This window comes from Crinia signifera, chromosome 2, assembly GCF_055691185.1.
Source record: "Crinia signifera chromosome 2, ASM5569118v1, whole genome shotgun sequence".
NCBI classification, from domain to species: Eukaryota; Metazoa; Chordata; class Amphibia; order Anura; family Myobatrachidae; genus Crinia; species Crinia signifera.
This window is the reverse complement of record NC_139218.1, coordinates 166,508,542-166,524,938: the sequence shown is the minus strand read 5'-3', so window position 1 is coordinate 166,524,938 and position 16,397 is coordinate 166,508,542. Positions and strand designations below refer to the sequence as shown.

At 41.9% G+C, this 16,397-nt stretch overlaps 1 protein-coding gene across 3 annotated transcripts in view; it reads right to left on the bottom strand.

Annotated features, from left to right (window-relative positions):
- Positions 1 to 16,397, bottom strand: part of DCAF6 (DDB1 and CUL4 associated factor 6) — a 345,809-nt gene that overhangs the window by 315,018 nt on the left and 14,394 nt on the right. For all 3 annotated transcript variants that reach the window (XM_083173172.1, XM_083173173.1, XM_083173174.1), the window contains exon 2: positions 9,105 to 9,234. In XM_083173172.1, coding sequence (XP_083029298.1) covers positions 9,105 to 9,195 — 91 coding nt within the window. In that variant the 5' untranslated portion in view covers positions 9,196 to 9,234. The remainder of the gene's footprint in view (positions 1 to 9,104; positions 9,235 to 16,397) is intronic.

Below are 16,397 nucleotides of genomic sequence, written 5' to 3'. Positions count from 1 at the left end.
GTGTTTTTTTCGCAATTTCTTATTTTTTCGCTCTTTTTCTATGTTCGATACTTTTCACCTATTCAAAGTTTGAATTTTGGTATTTCGATACGGTTTCGCTTGTTTTTTAATGTTCGTTCCTTTCGCTTAGTTTTCAGCGATAATTTCGCTTTGTTCAGGCGATATCTTTAATTTATCGCCTTTGAAAGAGGTCGTTAATATATCACCTATTCGATGTTCACTTTATGCAGCCTTCTGTACATTTCACGGTGTAATTATCGCCATTTTTTAACGATTTCATTTACATGCGCAATGAAAGTTAAATAAGAATTTTATAAATAATAACATAACTGAAATAATGCTTTTTTTCCACGAATGTTATATAACTAATTATTAAAGCTGTAACACTTGTAATTAAATATATATTTAATTTATTCGGGAATATTTTGCAACATTCACTTTTAACCATGATCCTCGGGTGCATCATGTGATCTTTTTTACCCATGATTCATATCTCCTTCATGATCAAATCACTCAAAATTGAATCCAAATTCCCGATGATGTCGCAGTAAAAAAAACGATGTCTGTGAAATAACTTACATCTACGACGCACGTGTCCACAATGACTAAAATCCGCTCGTCCACTCCAATATATACCTTTTAACGATGGCGGGAAAGCGAAATAGCAACTCCCACCGTTCGCCTCATAGGTGTTTTATCGCAATTACGCGTTAGGCGTCACACTAATTTTGAATAGCGGGAAAAATGAACTAAGCGATACATTAACGCAATACGAAACAACCGATAACATTTCATTATCGCCATGCGAAGCAGTGACGCAGAACATTGAATACCGCCCAAAGTGTTTCAGTTGGAGATAAGTAAAAACTTTCATATCTGGGAATGTCACCCAGATTCATACAGGTATCGTCTTCCATACGTATGTCTGCCACAAATGTTATGGTATAAAACATCTACAGTGTCTAGGTCTACAATCATATGGTCGACCACTAATGGTTGACAGTCAAAGGTTGACAGGGTTAAATGGTCGACAGGGTCCAAATGTCGACAGGTAAAATGTCGACATGGTCAAAGGGTCGACATAAAAAAGTCAACATGATGTTTTAATGTGTTTAGGCTGTCTAAGTAGACATAGGTCAACATGCACACTGTCTAACATGCTTCGGGCTCGGTGCCTTGCTGCACACAGCACACTATTTTATTCTCCCTCCACACCCTAGTGGATGGTACGGCATGAAACACCGCCTGTCGGCTCAAAATTTAGTAAAAAATTGCACGTTGACTTTTTCCATGTAGACCTTTTGGCCATGTCGACCTTTAAACCCTGTCAACCTATTGTCGGTTGACCTTTAAAACCGACCTTTTGACTGTCGACAAATAGTGGCCGACTTTATGACGGTCGACCAAGAGTCATTCTATGATCAGTCCGGATACCTGCCACAAATTGGATACCATTGGCAGATGATGCAGTGATACCAGGGGTGAACTGTAGGTTACCCTATAGAGGGATGAGAGGAGAAGAGGTAGAGTGAAGCGTACATTTATGTATACATAGGTCCCATATACTTCAAATGAAGAAGACTATTGGGTGGATGATTTTTGTATATCTTTAATATTGAGGAAAAAGAGACAAGCTTACAAGCAGCAGATTCTACTTCCACCCAACTCAAAGTAGTAATCATAGGCGTGGGCACTGGGGGTGCACAGGCTCCTCATAATGATGGGCACCGGCGGGCATCTGAGAAGAAGCGCTCCTAGCGCTACCCATTAAGTGCAGATTCCAGGAGCGGTGGCATGCAGTGCAGACCCCCAGCAATGAGCATGACACCCATGGTAAAGAGCATGTAACCCCTGGCATTGAGCATTTCACCACCACCCACACCCCATGGCAACAAGCATTACAAACCCTTTTCCCCCTGTTGCAATGAGCATGAAACCCATTGCAACGAGCATATAGCCCCCAGGCAACAAGATGTTACCCTGGCAACCTGCATGTAACCCCTGGCATCAAGCATGTAACTCCTAGCACCGAGCATGTAGCATAATATGTAATAGGCATCCCAGTGTGTGGCATAATGTGTAATTGGTTAAAAAAATTATCCAATGATTGAATACCACCCTTAATCAGGAAACGGTCACTAGTTCGACAAGCATTTTGTGGACAAGCATTAGGTCGACCACTGAAGGTCAACATGACTGAAGGTCAATATGGGTTAGGTCGACAGGGACATTACATTGAACCAAGCATTTGGTCGACATGGGGAAGGTCGACAGTCAAAAGGTCAACATGGGGTTTTTCACTTTTATTTGAGCCGAAATGTGCATACAGGCGGTATTTCATGCTCTACCATCCACTAGGGCATGGTGGGAGAACAAAATAGTGTGCCAAGCGTAGTGAGGCACAGTGCCCGAAGCATGGCGGGCGCAACGAGCCAAGTGAGGGGACGCGGAGCACTTTTTTAGTATTGTTGTCAACGGTGTCGACATTTGGGTAAAAAAAGTGAACACTTCCATGTCAACCTAATTATCCTGTCGAACTAACCCATGTCAACTTTCAGTCATGTCACCCTAATGCTTGTAGACCTAATGTCTGTCTATCCTATGATCCATACTCCCTTAAATCAATTAAAGCACTCTTCTTGGTTTGGAAAAATACAACTGTAAGGATACCGGATTTTGGAGCCATATGCTTGGATCCTTAGGTTCAGCAATCACACAGGTATGGAGGAGAGAAATATGTAAAATTATTATGTTTTATTTATATGGCACCACTGAGGTTCCGCAGTACCTAACAAAGTAAATGAGCAAAACAAGAAAACAAGGATTTATAGTACAAGACAATGTAGAACATTGTATATGGCTGCATCAGGGGGACAGGATTCGTAAATAATAATCAAGATGGCAGAAACCAAGGGTTAGGTGCTCTTGTAGGGAGTATGGAATGGAATCTGATACAATTTGGAGCAATAACCCATATGGATTGAACCTGGTGTCCTGGATACAATATATCGATGAGGTTTTCTTTTTATGGCAGGGAGAATGAGCAATATTAGAAGAAATTTGCACGTTTTTAAACTCAAATGAAAATTCAATATTTAAATCATTAAACATTAGCGCAGAGAATGTCAACTTCCTAGATGTGACTATCTATAATGACAACGTACAACTTAAGACGAAAACCTACTCAAAACCCGACGGATTCCTCAACATACTGTATATACATACTAGCAGCTGTCATCACCAGATTTTAAAGCAATATCCGATAATAGTTGATGAATTCCCAAAAAATCCAACATTCATATACAGAAGAGCTCCCAATTTGGGTAAGAATCTAACAAAGAGTATCTATCCTGCAAAACGGTTGACAAGAGGGCTATGCACTATGGGCTTTCACCGATGTGGGCTCATGCATCGCATGTAAAACAGTGAAAGATGAAAGAGGTTGGCATATGCAAGGGCCTGGCACAGAAAAGAGGGAAAATAGACTATACTTACCTTCCAGCGGTGGCTGCAGACAAGGGCTTTAGTGCCGACAATGTACCGCCAGCACTGAGAGCATCGGATGATATACTGTATATGCACACCCCCTCCAGCCAAAGAGTGCAATGGAATGTATGTATGTATGTATGTATGTATATACACATATATACACATATACACACACACACACACACACACACACACACATATATATATATATATACACACACACACACACACACACATATATATATATATTCCGACACTCCCAGGATGTAGGGAGATATATTGCCGGGTGCCTTCCTTTCATGTGGTCACCTAAGTTTACCATACCAGATACCCCTTATACAAATCATGCAACACAATAGTAACCCCCCTTATACTGTACTTGCCTCTTACACATTATGCCACATGGAATGAGCCAAAATTCACACTGACTGAGCCAAAATTCACACTAGGGCACACAGATTGAGTCAAAATTCACATTATGCCACACAGATTAAGGCAAAATTCACATTTTGCAACATGGATTGAGACAAAATACACACTATACCAAACGGATTGAGCCAAAATTCCCAGTATGCATTACAAACAGGGACATTGCGAGCCAACGTCGCACATTAAATATTTACACCATAATGCCCATTACATGTTCAGCCATACACCATAATGTCCATTATGTATTATGTCAAACACCATAATGCCAGTTAAATTACTACATAAATTCTTAGATGTGTGGTCCCTTAGTATTCCCTCACTAGCAGCACCTGCACACTTGAGGTTTATCCGGTTATGGAATGGAATATAGTCTAATGGAGGGAAACACATGAGGTAAAAGGGCCTGCTCATGATAATTTAAAGGTGTGGGGGGGGGGGGGGGTTGGAGAAGACAGACAGGGGTAACACCAATGGGTTAAAAGTGTGCATGTAACAGAGGGGATGAGAGATACTGTAGCTAGGTTTATTGAAAAAGTGGACCTTGAGAGCCTGTTTAAAGTTTTGTAGAGAGGTGGAGAGTGTGATATGGGGCGATTTGTCCTTTTTTTCGCTTCCTTTTCGCATTATAAACACTCCGTTAGGTTTTTGTTTTCCTCCATATGCTCTAATAATTTTTTACTTTGCGGTACAGGCACACTTCTGCGATGTCCGTTCTCTATAATTTTTAGAACTGCGCATGCACACTCTACAGAATTTGTAGACACGCGCAGTTGATTCTTCTGGACTCCGCTTGTGTCTGACCTGCTAAATCCACATCTATCTGCCTGTGTGCAGCTGCTTATCAACCTTGCCCACCTATTATGTAGTGCCACACCCATCCAGCACACCTCCTTCACCTGTGCCTTTAAACTTTTAAAACTATATCGCGACCCTCAGGTGGCGAATACTTTTAGAAGGGGACAGTCCGTGTCGCATCTTTGAGAATACAGCAAGCGCAGTAAAGCTGTATGTTCCTATAGAAGGCGGCACCATCACGAAAATGAAAGGAATGCGGAAGTGCAGAGAAGCGCACTACCCCACCGGGGGACAGAATATATGGAGAAGAGACGTTAAAGATGGCTTACCGCTGCGTTACAGGTTAGAGAATCCCGCCAATGGAGAGGTAGAGAATTCCAGGGGTAAGGAATTTGAAGAGGAATGGGTGAGGACAGTGTAAGTGAGTGTGAGAAGCTTGATATGGATTTGGAAGGGAATGGGAGCCAGTGTAGGTCTAGTAGGATTAAGGAGGTACAGTATATGTAGTAGGTTTTGGAGAGAAAGATGATTTGGGCAGCAGCATTGAAGATAGAGCGGAGTGGGGTGAGGAGATGACCAGTGAGTTAATGAGGGTCAATATTGGTAGGAATGCTAGAGTTACTGAATGTGTGGTTTGATGGAAAGGGAGTAATTAAGGATAATACAAACACAGTACTTGAAGACTAGCAGATTTATTAAGCTTGGAGAAGAGATAAACTGGAGATAAAGCGGAGAAAAGGTAAAAGGAGATAAAGCACCAGCCAATCAGCTGTGTTTGAAAAAGACAGTTGGGAGTTGATTGGCTGGTGCTTTATCTCCTTTTACCTTTTCTCCGCTTTATCTCCAGTTTATCTCTTCTCCAAGCTTAATAAATCTGCCCCTAAAGTAGATAGTTGTGCCATCAATAAACAAGTTAATTTTAGCTACATTCTGTGAAATCCAAGAAGAGATAGCAGAGAGGCAGCTGGATATACCAGTATCAGAGAGGTATTAGAGGTCAGGAGGGGATGCAGTTAAAATCCCGGCGGTCGGGATCCCGGCCTTCAGAATCCCGACCGCCGAAATCCCGACACATTCTCCCTCCGTGGGTGTCCACGACACCCCTGGAGGGAGAATAAATTAGTGTGCCTCGCTACGCTCGGCACACTAATTTATTCTCCCTCCAGGGGTGTCGTGTCGATCCACGTCCCCCCCTTGTCGGCATTTCGGAAGGCCGGGATTCCGGCGTCGGGATTCTGAACGCCGGGATCCTGACCGCCGGGATTCAGTACTGAATCCGTCAGGAGAAGTAAAAGGTTACATAAAAGGTAATATTGGAAGTTAAATGAGCTCACCTAAAGAGGACTTATAGAGAAAAAGAAGGAGAGGTCCAAGAATAGAACCTTGAGGGACACCTACTGTTAAGGGAAAGTGTGAGAGAGGTGGTGTCATGAGAGGAGTCAGAGATGGCAGTATCATGTAGACCAAAGAAGTGAAGAATTTGCAAGAGAAGAAGGTGGCACACAAGTTCAAAAGCAACAGGTAGGTGAAGCAGAATATGGAGAGAATGGAAGCCAAGCTAAAATGGGTCAAGCAGGGGAGTGGGAGGAATGAAAATAAGTGAGATGGTTGTAGAAAATATGCTCAAAGGGCTTGGAGTTAAAAGGGAGGAGAGAGATGGGTTGGTAGTAGTAGAGATCAAAGTTAGGTTTTTTAAGACTGTGGGAGACCAGGCCATGCTTGAACCTAGAAGGGACATACAGTATGCCCAATGGTGAAATAAATGGTGAGGGTTAGTTAGGGAAAGAAGGAGGCAGGTTGTTGAGGATGTGATGTCTTTATATTGGATATGAAGTAGATGGCAAGGGCAGGAAGTGAAGTAAGGAGTAGAAGCGATGTAAAAAGTAATAGAGGTAATGTCTGAAGAGCAGGAAAGCAAAAGGGATTGAGAAACTCGACCGGAATGCCAAGGCAACGGAAAGTGACAGCTACTCAAAGGTTAACAAGATGCAAGAGCCGTATAGCATGGCTTTCAAATGTAGAGAATGTAAGGGGAGGTTCTGGGGTATGTTAGTAGGAATAACCCGAGGATAAAAGGACTCCAACACCGTCACATTGACAGACTGGCTGGAGGGAAAGGAATGTGAGGCCTCATGTTGGCCAGTGTAGAGAGCAGTAGGAAAAGTGGTGTCAGACGAGGGAAACCCAGGTTTCTTTAATGGCCAGGAGTTTCATGGCGTTGGAGATGCAATGGTTATGGCTGGGTACTAATTTATAGAGTGCCTGGCAGGCTCATGAACAACTCAGCATTGAAGGTTCAGACTGTGACATATAAATAAAATATGGGGTTATAAGTGAGGACAATATAAAAACAAGGAAGGTTGCAGGTGTACTTCAGGGTCTAGTCTAAAATCTTGGTAACGCTGGGTATTCCAGCTTGTTTCAGATATAATGGAGACATTACAACACCTCACCTCTAACTTATTTTAAATTTATGTTATGGTGACCATGCATAAAAAGTAATCAATCATCCCTGTGCAAGATCAAAATTAATTTTAAATTATTTTTCTTGAAAAATATAAAACAGCATAACATAGAAACTCAGAAAAAGCTGGGAGTCCCCCAGCGAAACGCGTCAGTTACAGACACCCCCCATAGGCACAAACCCCTCATCACCAATCCTCTAACCTGTGGACTACAAACTTGGATTCCTGAACCAGGACTGTGGTACTCAGCGCCAGCAAAAGCCTTTGGCCTACCAGCAGGACATAAAGCCATCGGCACCACTCCAGAGGGTCACCATCTTCAATTCAGCGCAGGAGTTTTCCCCGGAATCGTGAGTGGTTCAAAAATAACTGTCCAGACAAATTTTTGGTGTACACAGTCCACATATATAGAACAGTATCCCAGGTCCTTTAGTAGTTTCAAGGCGCCAGCATGGTGCTACTTCCGGGTTCTACGCTCGCCAAACTATCTAAAATAAAGTAACTTAACTCCATGCCAACGTGGATAGTTCATACCCCCACTCCCCCACTATCCACGTTGGCATGGAGTTGATTTTAGATAGCAAGGCGAGCGTAGCGAGCCACCAAGCCCGCAAGGGGACTCAGACGCACGGCGCCATACTGGCGCCGTGAAACTACACGAGTACCGGATCCCATATAAGAGGAAGTTTAAGGGGTGCCTAACCCAGCAATTAAGCCTCACAGCTACTGGTTTTTAACTGCAACACTATTCCAGATTGTCCATTTTTTAATTACCATTTTTTATCTTTTTTTCTATTATTCATTTTACACTCGTAAATGTATGTATGTATAATTAAAGGTACTGGTGTATGTGGAGCATTTTTTTAAGTTGCTACACCGTCTTACTCCTGCCAGGCTTCACTCTATCTGGCCAACCCATTCGAATACATGCTGGCGCAATTGCGGTGGTGTTGGTACATTGTACCATACTTTCTGGTCCTGCCCTGCCCTTATCCCCCTTTGGTCAGCAGTTTTCACCCTTATATCGGAGGTCCTAGGCTACCATGTAATCCCTCTTCCTAAACTTGCTCTACTGCATATTTACTATTGTGCTCTTTCCCCGGGTGAAAAGTACGTAATGGGCCAAATACTGGTATCGACAAGACTATTGATTGCTCATCACTGGCATTCCCCCCAAGTCCCTACCTTGCCAGAGGTCGAACATGCAGTACATTCTCATTATGAATACGAAGCTGCGGGTCTACTCTTCTCCGGTGGCCCGCCCAACCATGCCCTTCGATGGTACCCTTGGAGTGCATATAGATCTCTCCATACACTGAGATAGTCCAATTAGCCAATCAGTCTTAAGGAAACTCCCCTGAAACGAGCATCTGGATGGCATGTGAGCCTTCTAGATGTTAGCAAACTCCATCATAATGATCTATTTTTCAAAATATCAGGCATATGTATGTGAATGTTAGTATAGGCTTACTACTACACAACGTTATGTAGCATTTATTTTCTGTATCTCCTTTTTGCCTAGCAACACAGTATTGTAACCTTGTGATTATGTCCTCCTCCCTAACCCCCCACCCCCATTTTTTATTTCTGTACCCACTCCTCCCTATATACACTTTGAAACGTTAATAAAAATTAAATAAAAAAAAAAAAAAAAAAGGTACTGGTGAATAATTAAAATAACCATTAATATAGCATGTTGTGTGACATATTTATGTCCTTTCCTCAAAGCGCAGCTTCTTTTCTTTGACATAGAAACATCTTGCTTTCAACGTTAAGCTATTTCTAGTAAAAATGTACTCACATTATGGGGATTATTTAAAACATTAAGCACAAATCACAATTAGTTTTGCACTTAATGGCATTGCCGCTTTAAATTCTGCAGGGAAAAACTGTGAAATTTAGTAAACTTTACTTTACATTACTTACCCAAATAGTTAATACGGACAACATCTGGTTCATCCAATCCAAGTATACGCTTCCGGACATCCCATAGTAGATTAGTACAACAACGTGACATAGTCCAAGAACTTTTTATTCTTCACAATAACTCTTCCAACTAAAAGTAAATTAGAAACAAACATTAGAATCATCCCATCGATATTACCACAAAATAATAGGATGTAAGTGAAAGCATAAATGTGTCCTCATACACCTAACCTCAACTGGGGGGGAAGGATGGTTAGAGGGTTGGAGATTTTAAACTAGGCGACGGGGGTTGGGGGCAGCAAGACATTATGGGACCATCAGGGAGAGAAGCCGGACTGGGATCAGGAATCATATGGGGGAAGGAGATATGGGGGGGGGGACAGAGACAAAGTCCTGGGACATAACAAGGGTATAATCGGGGGTAACTCTCAGGGTGCATCAGGAATGTCATGTAATAAAATGTTATGTTGTAACAGTCACGTTACCCCATTACAGTTCTTAGGTACAGATGATCTTAGTATACGGGAAGGAGGGAAGGACAGAGGAAGAATTGCCAGAACTATAAATAGGGCAGGCAGTGTGCATGGTGGGGAGGCCTGTAGAGAGTCTATTGAAGGGGAGAGGGGAAAGAGGAAGCTAGTAAAGAATTCAAATGGGTCCTGGGGTGAAACTAATCACAATATTAGAGCCATATCTAAAAATAAACGTAAATTAAAATGCTAACTGGCTAATGCAAGAAGCTTAGCGAGTAAAATCGGGGAGCTAGAAACAGTTATCAGTAGGGACGACTACGACATCATTGGTATTACAGAAACATGGTGTAATGAGTCGCATGACTGGGCATTAAACATGGAGGGATATACACTCTACAGGAAAGACAGGGAAAATAGAAGGGACGGGGGTGTGTGCCTATATGTAAATAATAACTTAACATCATGTGAGAAAAATATGAGCACAGACCTGGAAGAAGACAACTCGGAGACAGTGTGGGCAGAGAAAACCGACAATAAAAAAAAAAAAAAAAAAATTATAATAGGGGTATGCTATAGACCACCAAATATAAACGAAAGGAAGAGTCTCTTCTTTTAAACCAAATCAAACAAGCATCAAATCAGGGTCAGGTATTAATTATGGGGGATTTTAATTTACCCGACATTGATTGGGAAAACGAAACAGGTAAATCAGCAAGAAGCAATGGGTTCTTAAGCTTACTTAAAGACCAGTTTATTACACAAACGGTAGAAACTCCAACTCGTGATAAGGCACTCTTGGACTTAGTATTAACAATTAACACAGACTTAGTTTCAAACACAAAAGTAATTGAACAATTAGGGAACAGTGATCACGATATGGTTTCACTGGAAATCAACTTCAGTAAATTACATCAAAAAGGATCTGCAAAAATACTAAACTTCAGAAAAGCGAACTTTGAATTATTCAGGGAAGCCCTAACAGGAATTGGGTGGGAAACGGTTATGGAGGGAAAAAATGCAGAGGAAATGTGGGATACTCTAAAAAAGGTGCTTGATTCACTAACTATTGAATACATTCCTAAAGTAACTAAAGGTAAATTCAACAAAAAAAGCCACCATGGTTGGACAAAAAAGTAAGGTCAGCTATCAACAATAAAACCAGAGCCTTTAAATTATATAAAAATAACTTGATTGAGGAGGCGTTCGCAAAATACAAAGAATCAAACAAAACTTGTAAAGGGGTAATCAAAGCAGCTAAAATATTATATGAAGAGTGCATAGCCACTGAAAGCAAAACCAACCCAAAGAAGTTTTTTAAATACATAAATAGTAAACGTTTAATTAAGGAAAACATAGGCCCACTAACTGATACTAGTGGAAAAAGTGTTACTGAGGACAAGGGAAAAGCAAAACTGTTAAATGAGTTCTTCTCATCAGTATTTACTAAGGGAGAGCAGACTGTGGTACGAACATTTACCACAAACGGGACAAATAAGCCAGATCTCATTGTGGATTTCACGCCGAAGGAAATAATACTGAGGCTAAGCAAACTCAAAACAAATAAATCACCAGGGCCAGATGGGATTCATCCGAGGGCATTAATAGAATTAAGGGATGAAATAGCTACCCCCCTACATTATATCTTTAGCAAGTCACTATCGTCAGGTATAGTACCAAAAGATTGGAGAATAGCAGAGGTAGTGCCAATATTCAAAAAAGGAAAAAAAGAAGATCCCGCTAATTATAGACCCGTTAGTTTAACATCAATTGTGGATAAACTATTTGAAGGATTTTTAAGGGATGGTATCCAGGAATATTTAGACCATCAACGTCTACTCAGTACTAACCAACATGGGTTCGTGAAAAATCGTTCATGCCAAACTAATCTACTAGGGTTCTATGAAGAGGTTAGCAAAAACCTTGATAATGGAAATGCTGTAGATGTGATTTTCCTAGATTTCACTAAAGCATTTGATACTGTCCCACACAAGAGATTGATTAATAAAATGGAGAACCTAGGATTGGGTGAAAATATCTGCAGATGGGTAGGGAATTGGCTATGTAATAGAGAACAAAGAGTGGTTGTGAATGGTGCCGTATCAGATACGATACCGGTACTAAGTGGAGTGCCCCAGGGTTCAGTTTTGGGGCCCATTCTGTTTAACATTTTTATTAACGATATTGGGATAGGGTTACTCAGCAATGTATCCATCTTTGCGGACGATGCAAAACTTAGCAAAGTCATCAAATCATCAGAAGATGTCACCATGCTTCAAAATGATCTTGCAATTCTAGATGAGTGGGCAAAAAAATGGAAGATGAGGTTCAATGTAGATAAATGTAAGGTTATGCACCTTGGGAGACACAACCAGTGTGCAAGTTACAACCTTAGCGGAGACAAACTGGGTAATTCCATACTTGAAAAGGATCTAGGAGTCCAAATAGACAGCAAACTGGGATGTAGTGCCCACTGTAATGTAGCTACAAAAAAGGCCAACAAAATTCTGGTGTATTAAGAGGGGAATGGAAACTAGGGACTCAAGAGTAATTATGCCATGGTATAAAGCATTGGTGAGACCTCACATCGAGTACGGAGTGCAGTTCTGGGCCCCTCACTGTAAAAAGGACATCATAGAATTAGAAAAAGTCCAAAGGCGAGCAACAAAGCTTATTAGGGGAAATGGAGAATTTAAGCTACGAGGATAGATTAAGCAATTTGGGACTATTTACATTGGAAAAGTGACGTTTAAGAGGGGACATGCTCAACATGTACAAGTATATCAAGGGCCAATATAAGGAACTGTCACACACCCTCTTTTCTACTAGAAAGGAATCTAGGACACGAGGGCATGAGTATAGATTAGAAGAAAAAAGATTTCATTCAGCTAGTAGAAAGAATTTCTTTACGGTCAGAACAGTCAAACTCTGGAACTCTCTTCCCAGAGAGGTGGTAATGGCTGGCTCATTAAATGCATTCAAGGCAAAGTTGGGCAAACATTTACTGGAGAAAAACATCCATGGGTACAAATAAGAAATATAATCTGTCTGTAAAATATCAGAACCTACCAAATCAGCAATGGATATCTATACCAGGTTGAACTAGATGGACGCAAGTCTTTTTTCAGCCTTACCTACTATGTAATACCCCTTTTCCACTAGAAGAAATAACCCGGTAATCTCCGCGGGGACGCGCTTCTACCCGGGTTTTTCTGCTAGTGGAAATGCTCCCTGTCAAATAACCTGGTTTGGATTCCCCGGCAATCCTACCCAGGTCATGATCAGGGTAGCACCCGGTTAGCACCCGGATTCAAGGGTAGTGGAAACGCTCCCTAACCGGGTTATTTGACTGAGCATGTTAAAATCTTCACTGATTGGTGTTGCTGGTGCGCTGGTGAGTGATGTCATCACTCAGAGCCCCGCAGACTGCGCACATAGCATGGAGAACAGCGTTCTGTGCACAAGTATTGCATGTCTGTCCTGCTGACTTTCCCCTGCTGTATCAGAGGCTGCTCCAGCAGCCACCTTCCACTTTGCTGCCAGCACCACAGGCTGCCCCAGCGGACACTGCAATTCATTCCACAGCACAACATCATTATGGCTGCCAGCAATTGGTCTGATGCTGAAGTGAAGGATCTGCTGCTCATTAGGGCAGAGGAGGAAATCAAGCGCCAGGTGACTGGTACCGTAAAAGACACGATTGTGTACAGAAATATTGCCCAGATGCTGGAGTCTAGGGGGATACACCGCTCCCACCAGCAAGTGCTTAACAAATTAAAAACACTAAAGAGGCAGTCCACCAAAGTCTCTGACCAGAACAGGAAAAAAAGCGGTGCCGCACGTGTCGATTGGGTCCATTACGATCTATGCTGCAGGGCATTTGGCAACACAGCTCTGACTAATCCTGTGGCACGGTCATCCTCGTTGGCCAGCCAGATGGAGAGTAGACAAGAGCCACCAATGGAGAGTAGCCAGGAGCCACCTGACACACAGTCCACCATGGCAATGTCACCGTGCTGCCCAACTTCTCCGCTCCTGATTTCAGAAGATGGCGATGAAGAGTGCAGTCTACTCGATAGGTCTGTTTTGTCTGACACCGCACAGTCCATGGCGGAGGAGGGGTCCGAAACATAAACGGTGCAGGCAACTTAACAACAAACACCAAAACTGCTTTTAAATAGTAAGTAAAAAAACACATTTATCCCAGTAATCAATGGTATATGTTGCAGAGTGCCGCAAGTGTGCAGGTGGGATAGGGCCGCAAGCACAGGTCTGCAAACACCTCTGCTATTTTATGTTTATAGTGTTTTTTTGTTTGTCCCACTTGCAGTTTACAAGGTGCCGCCAAAGAAGAAAAAAACAAATCGTTCCGATCAAGCAGCGAGAGCTTTCTCTTCAATAGTAATAGAACAACTGCGTGAAATGGACTCCGACATGCAGGCTAATGAGGATGCTCGTATGTTTTTAGCAAATGAAAGACAGATGCAGCACTCTTTCTTGGATCAATTAAAGGACATGCAGGACAGACAATTGTCCTTCTTGGAACGGATACTTAATCGTGGGTATATGCCACCTCCTCATTATCCACAGTATCCGCCACAGGCTTCACAGGCCCCAGCATACCCAGCACACCATGAGTATGCATATGGCCAGTACAGTAGAGGGCCAACTCCCTCCGCCCCTAGCACTTCCTGTGAGCAACAGTCACACCAAGAGCCTCTACCATATAGAGGCCCCAGTAGCCACACCCCCAGCACAGCAACTAGCTTCTACCCCACCACTGGTGCTAGCTACGCCACCAACACTTCCACTAGCTATGCCTCCAGCACTGCTACCAGTGCCCCACTAAACCCAGAGTATAGTGAGGCAAACACCACTAGCCGTGACAACACGTCTACTACACTGCCAAACCTAGACTCCCCTGAATTTACGGTATATCGTAATTTGTCATAAGAAATACTTTTTTTTTTTTTTTCTTTGAAATTCTTTATTGCATTATTGCAATAAGAATGTTGAATACATTTATTGCATTCAGTCGCCTTGTGGGCACAGTTTGGTTAAACCCTACACCTTGAACTTTTTTTCAATTTTATGGGCACTTGTTTTTTAACATGTTTACGTGCACTTTTTAAATTTTTATGTATGCCAAAGGCTCAGGTGTACGGCAAACATTTTACCTGAACATGTCTTTTCTTGTAAATAGGTTTTTTGGTAAGGAATAAGGCGCTACATCAGATTCCTTACCAAAAAAACAATTTGCATTGCTTCTATTGGGGCAAAGAAGGAATAGCCCTCATACTGTAACACCAGAAAGAAGCGCCCAGGACTCTGTTCTTTACCCTTTTTTTGCATGTCTCTTCTTGTGTTGTGTGAAGAATCTTTTGAAAGTTCCAAAGATTTAATATTTGGCAGTAAAATAAAAAAAAAGTTATTTTAAAAGAAATGAGTGTGGTAATATTTGCCAGTAAAATAAAAAAAAAGTTATTTTAAAATAAATGAGTGTGTTCTCTTCTTCTAATACGGTAATATTTTTAATGGTGGCCCTTTTGGTGTAATGGTGGCCCTATTTTGTGACCTCCCATGGTAAAGCCCTTTAAAAAGGCTTTTTCCTTATGTAATCTATAGGGGAAAAAAATGCCTTACCCAGGTTAAATGTAAAAGGGGATGATCAGGCAATTTACCGGGTAGCACTGTAGTGGAAATGTATGTCCAACCCGGGTACAATTTACAGGGTCCGACCCAGGTTGCTAGTGGAAAAGGGGTACAACTATGTAACTTGGGGCCTATTTAAGTCCTGATCGCAAGACAAACTTTTATTCTCAAAATTGGGCAAAACCATGTGGACAGCAGGTAGGGGAAAATGTAACTTGTACAGGGAGAGTTAGATTTGGGAGGGGTGTAAATCTGAATAGCAGTGTAAAAATAAAGAAGCCAGTATTCATCCTACACAGAAATAATATAACTCATGCAAATCTAACTCACTCTGTACTTATTACATTTGTCCACCTGCAGGGCACATGGTTTTGCCCATTTTGAGAACAAATTTATCCTGCGATCAGGTCTGCATCAGGCCCTTGATGTGAAAAAAGCTGCTGCAACTGCATTGTAGAACTGGAATGGGATAATTGGATAGACAGCAACTATGTCTACAAGCATAAGGTCAACATGCAGGAAGGTCGACATGACTGAAGGTCGTCATGGGTTAGGTCGACACAATCATTAGATCGACATGGGTAAGGTCGACAGTCAAAAGGGCGACATGGGGTTGTTCACAGTTTTTGTCCTGAATGTCGACACAGTTGACATGGACACTTAGACGTATCACCATGTCCCCTCACCATGCTTGGGGCATGGTGCCTCGCTATGCTCAGCACACTATTTTATTCTCCCACCACGCCCTAGTGGATGGTAGGGCATGAAATACTGACTGCATATGTTGGTTCCAAAAAAAAAAAAAGTGAAAAAAACCCATATCGACCGTCGACATAATTCTTGTGTTGACCTAATGACCATGTCGACCCTATTGACCTTCAGTCATGTTGACTTAATGCTTGTAGACCTAGTGACCGTATCCTTTAGAACTTAGAGGTAAATTTACTAAAGCTGCAAAGAAAAGAGGTAATGTTTCCCATAGCAACCAGTCAGATTCTGTCTATCATTTTCTAGGATGCAATAAAGAAATCTGATTGCTTGCTAGGTGCAATATCACCTCTTTTTATTTTCTGAAGCTGTAGCAAAATTACGCCTTAGTGTACAGATTCAGGCTCAGAAGCACATAGATATACAATGGTTTTAAATTAAATGAATCAATGGAGTTCATAAA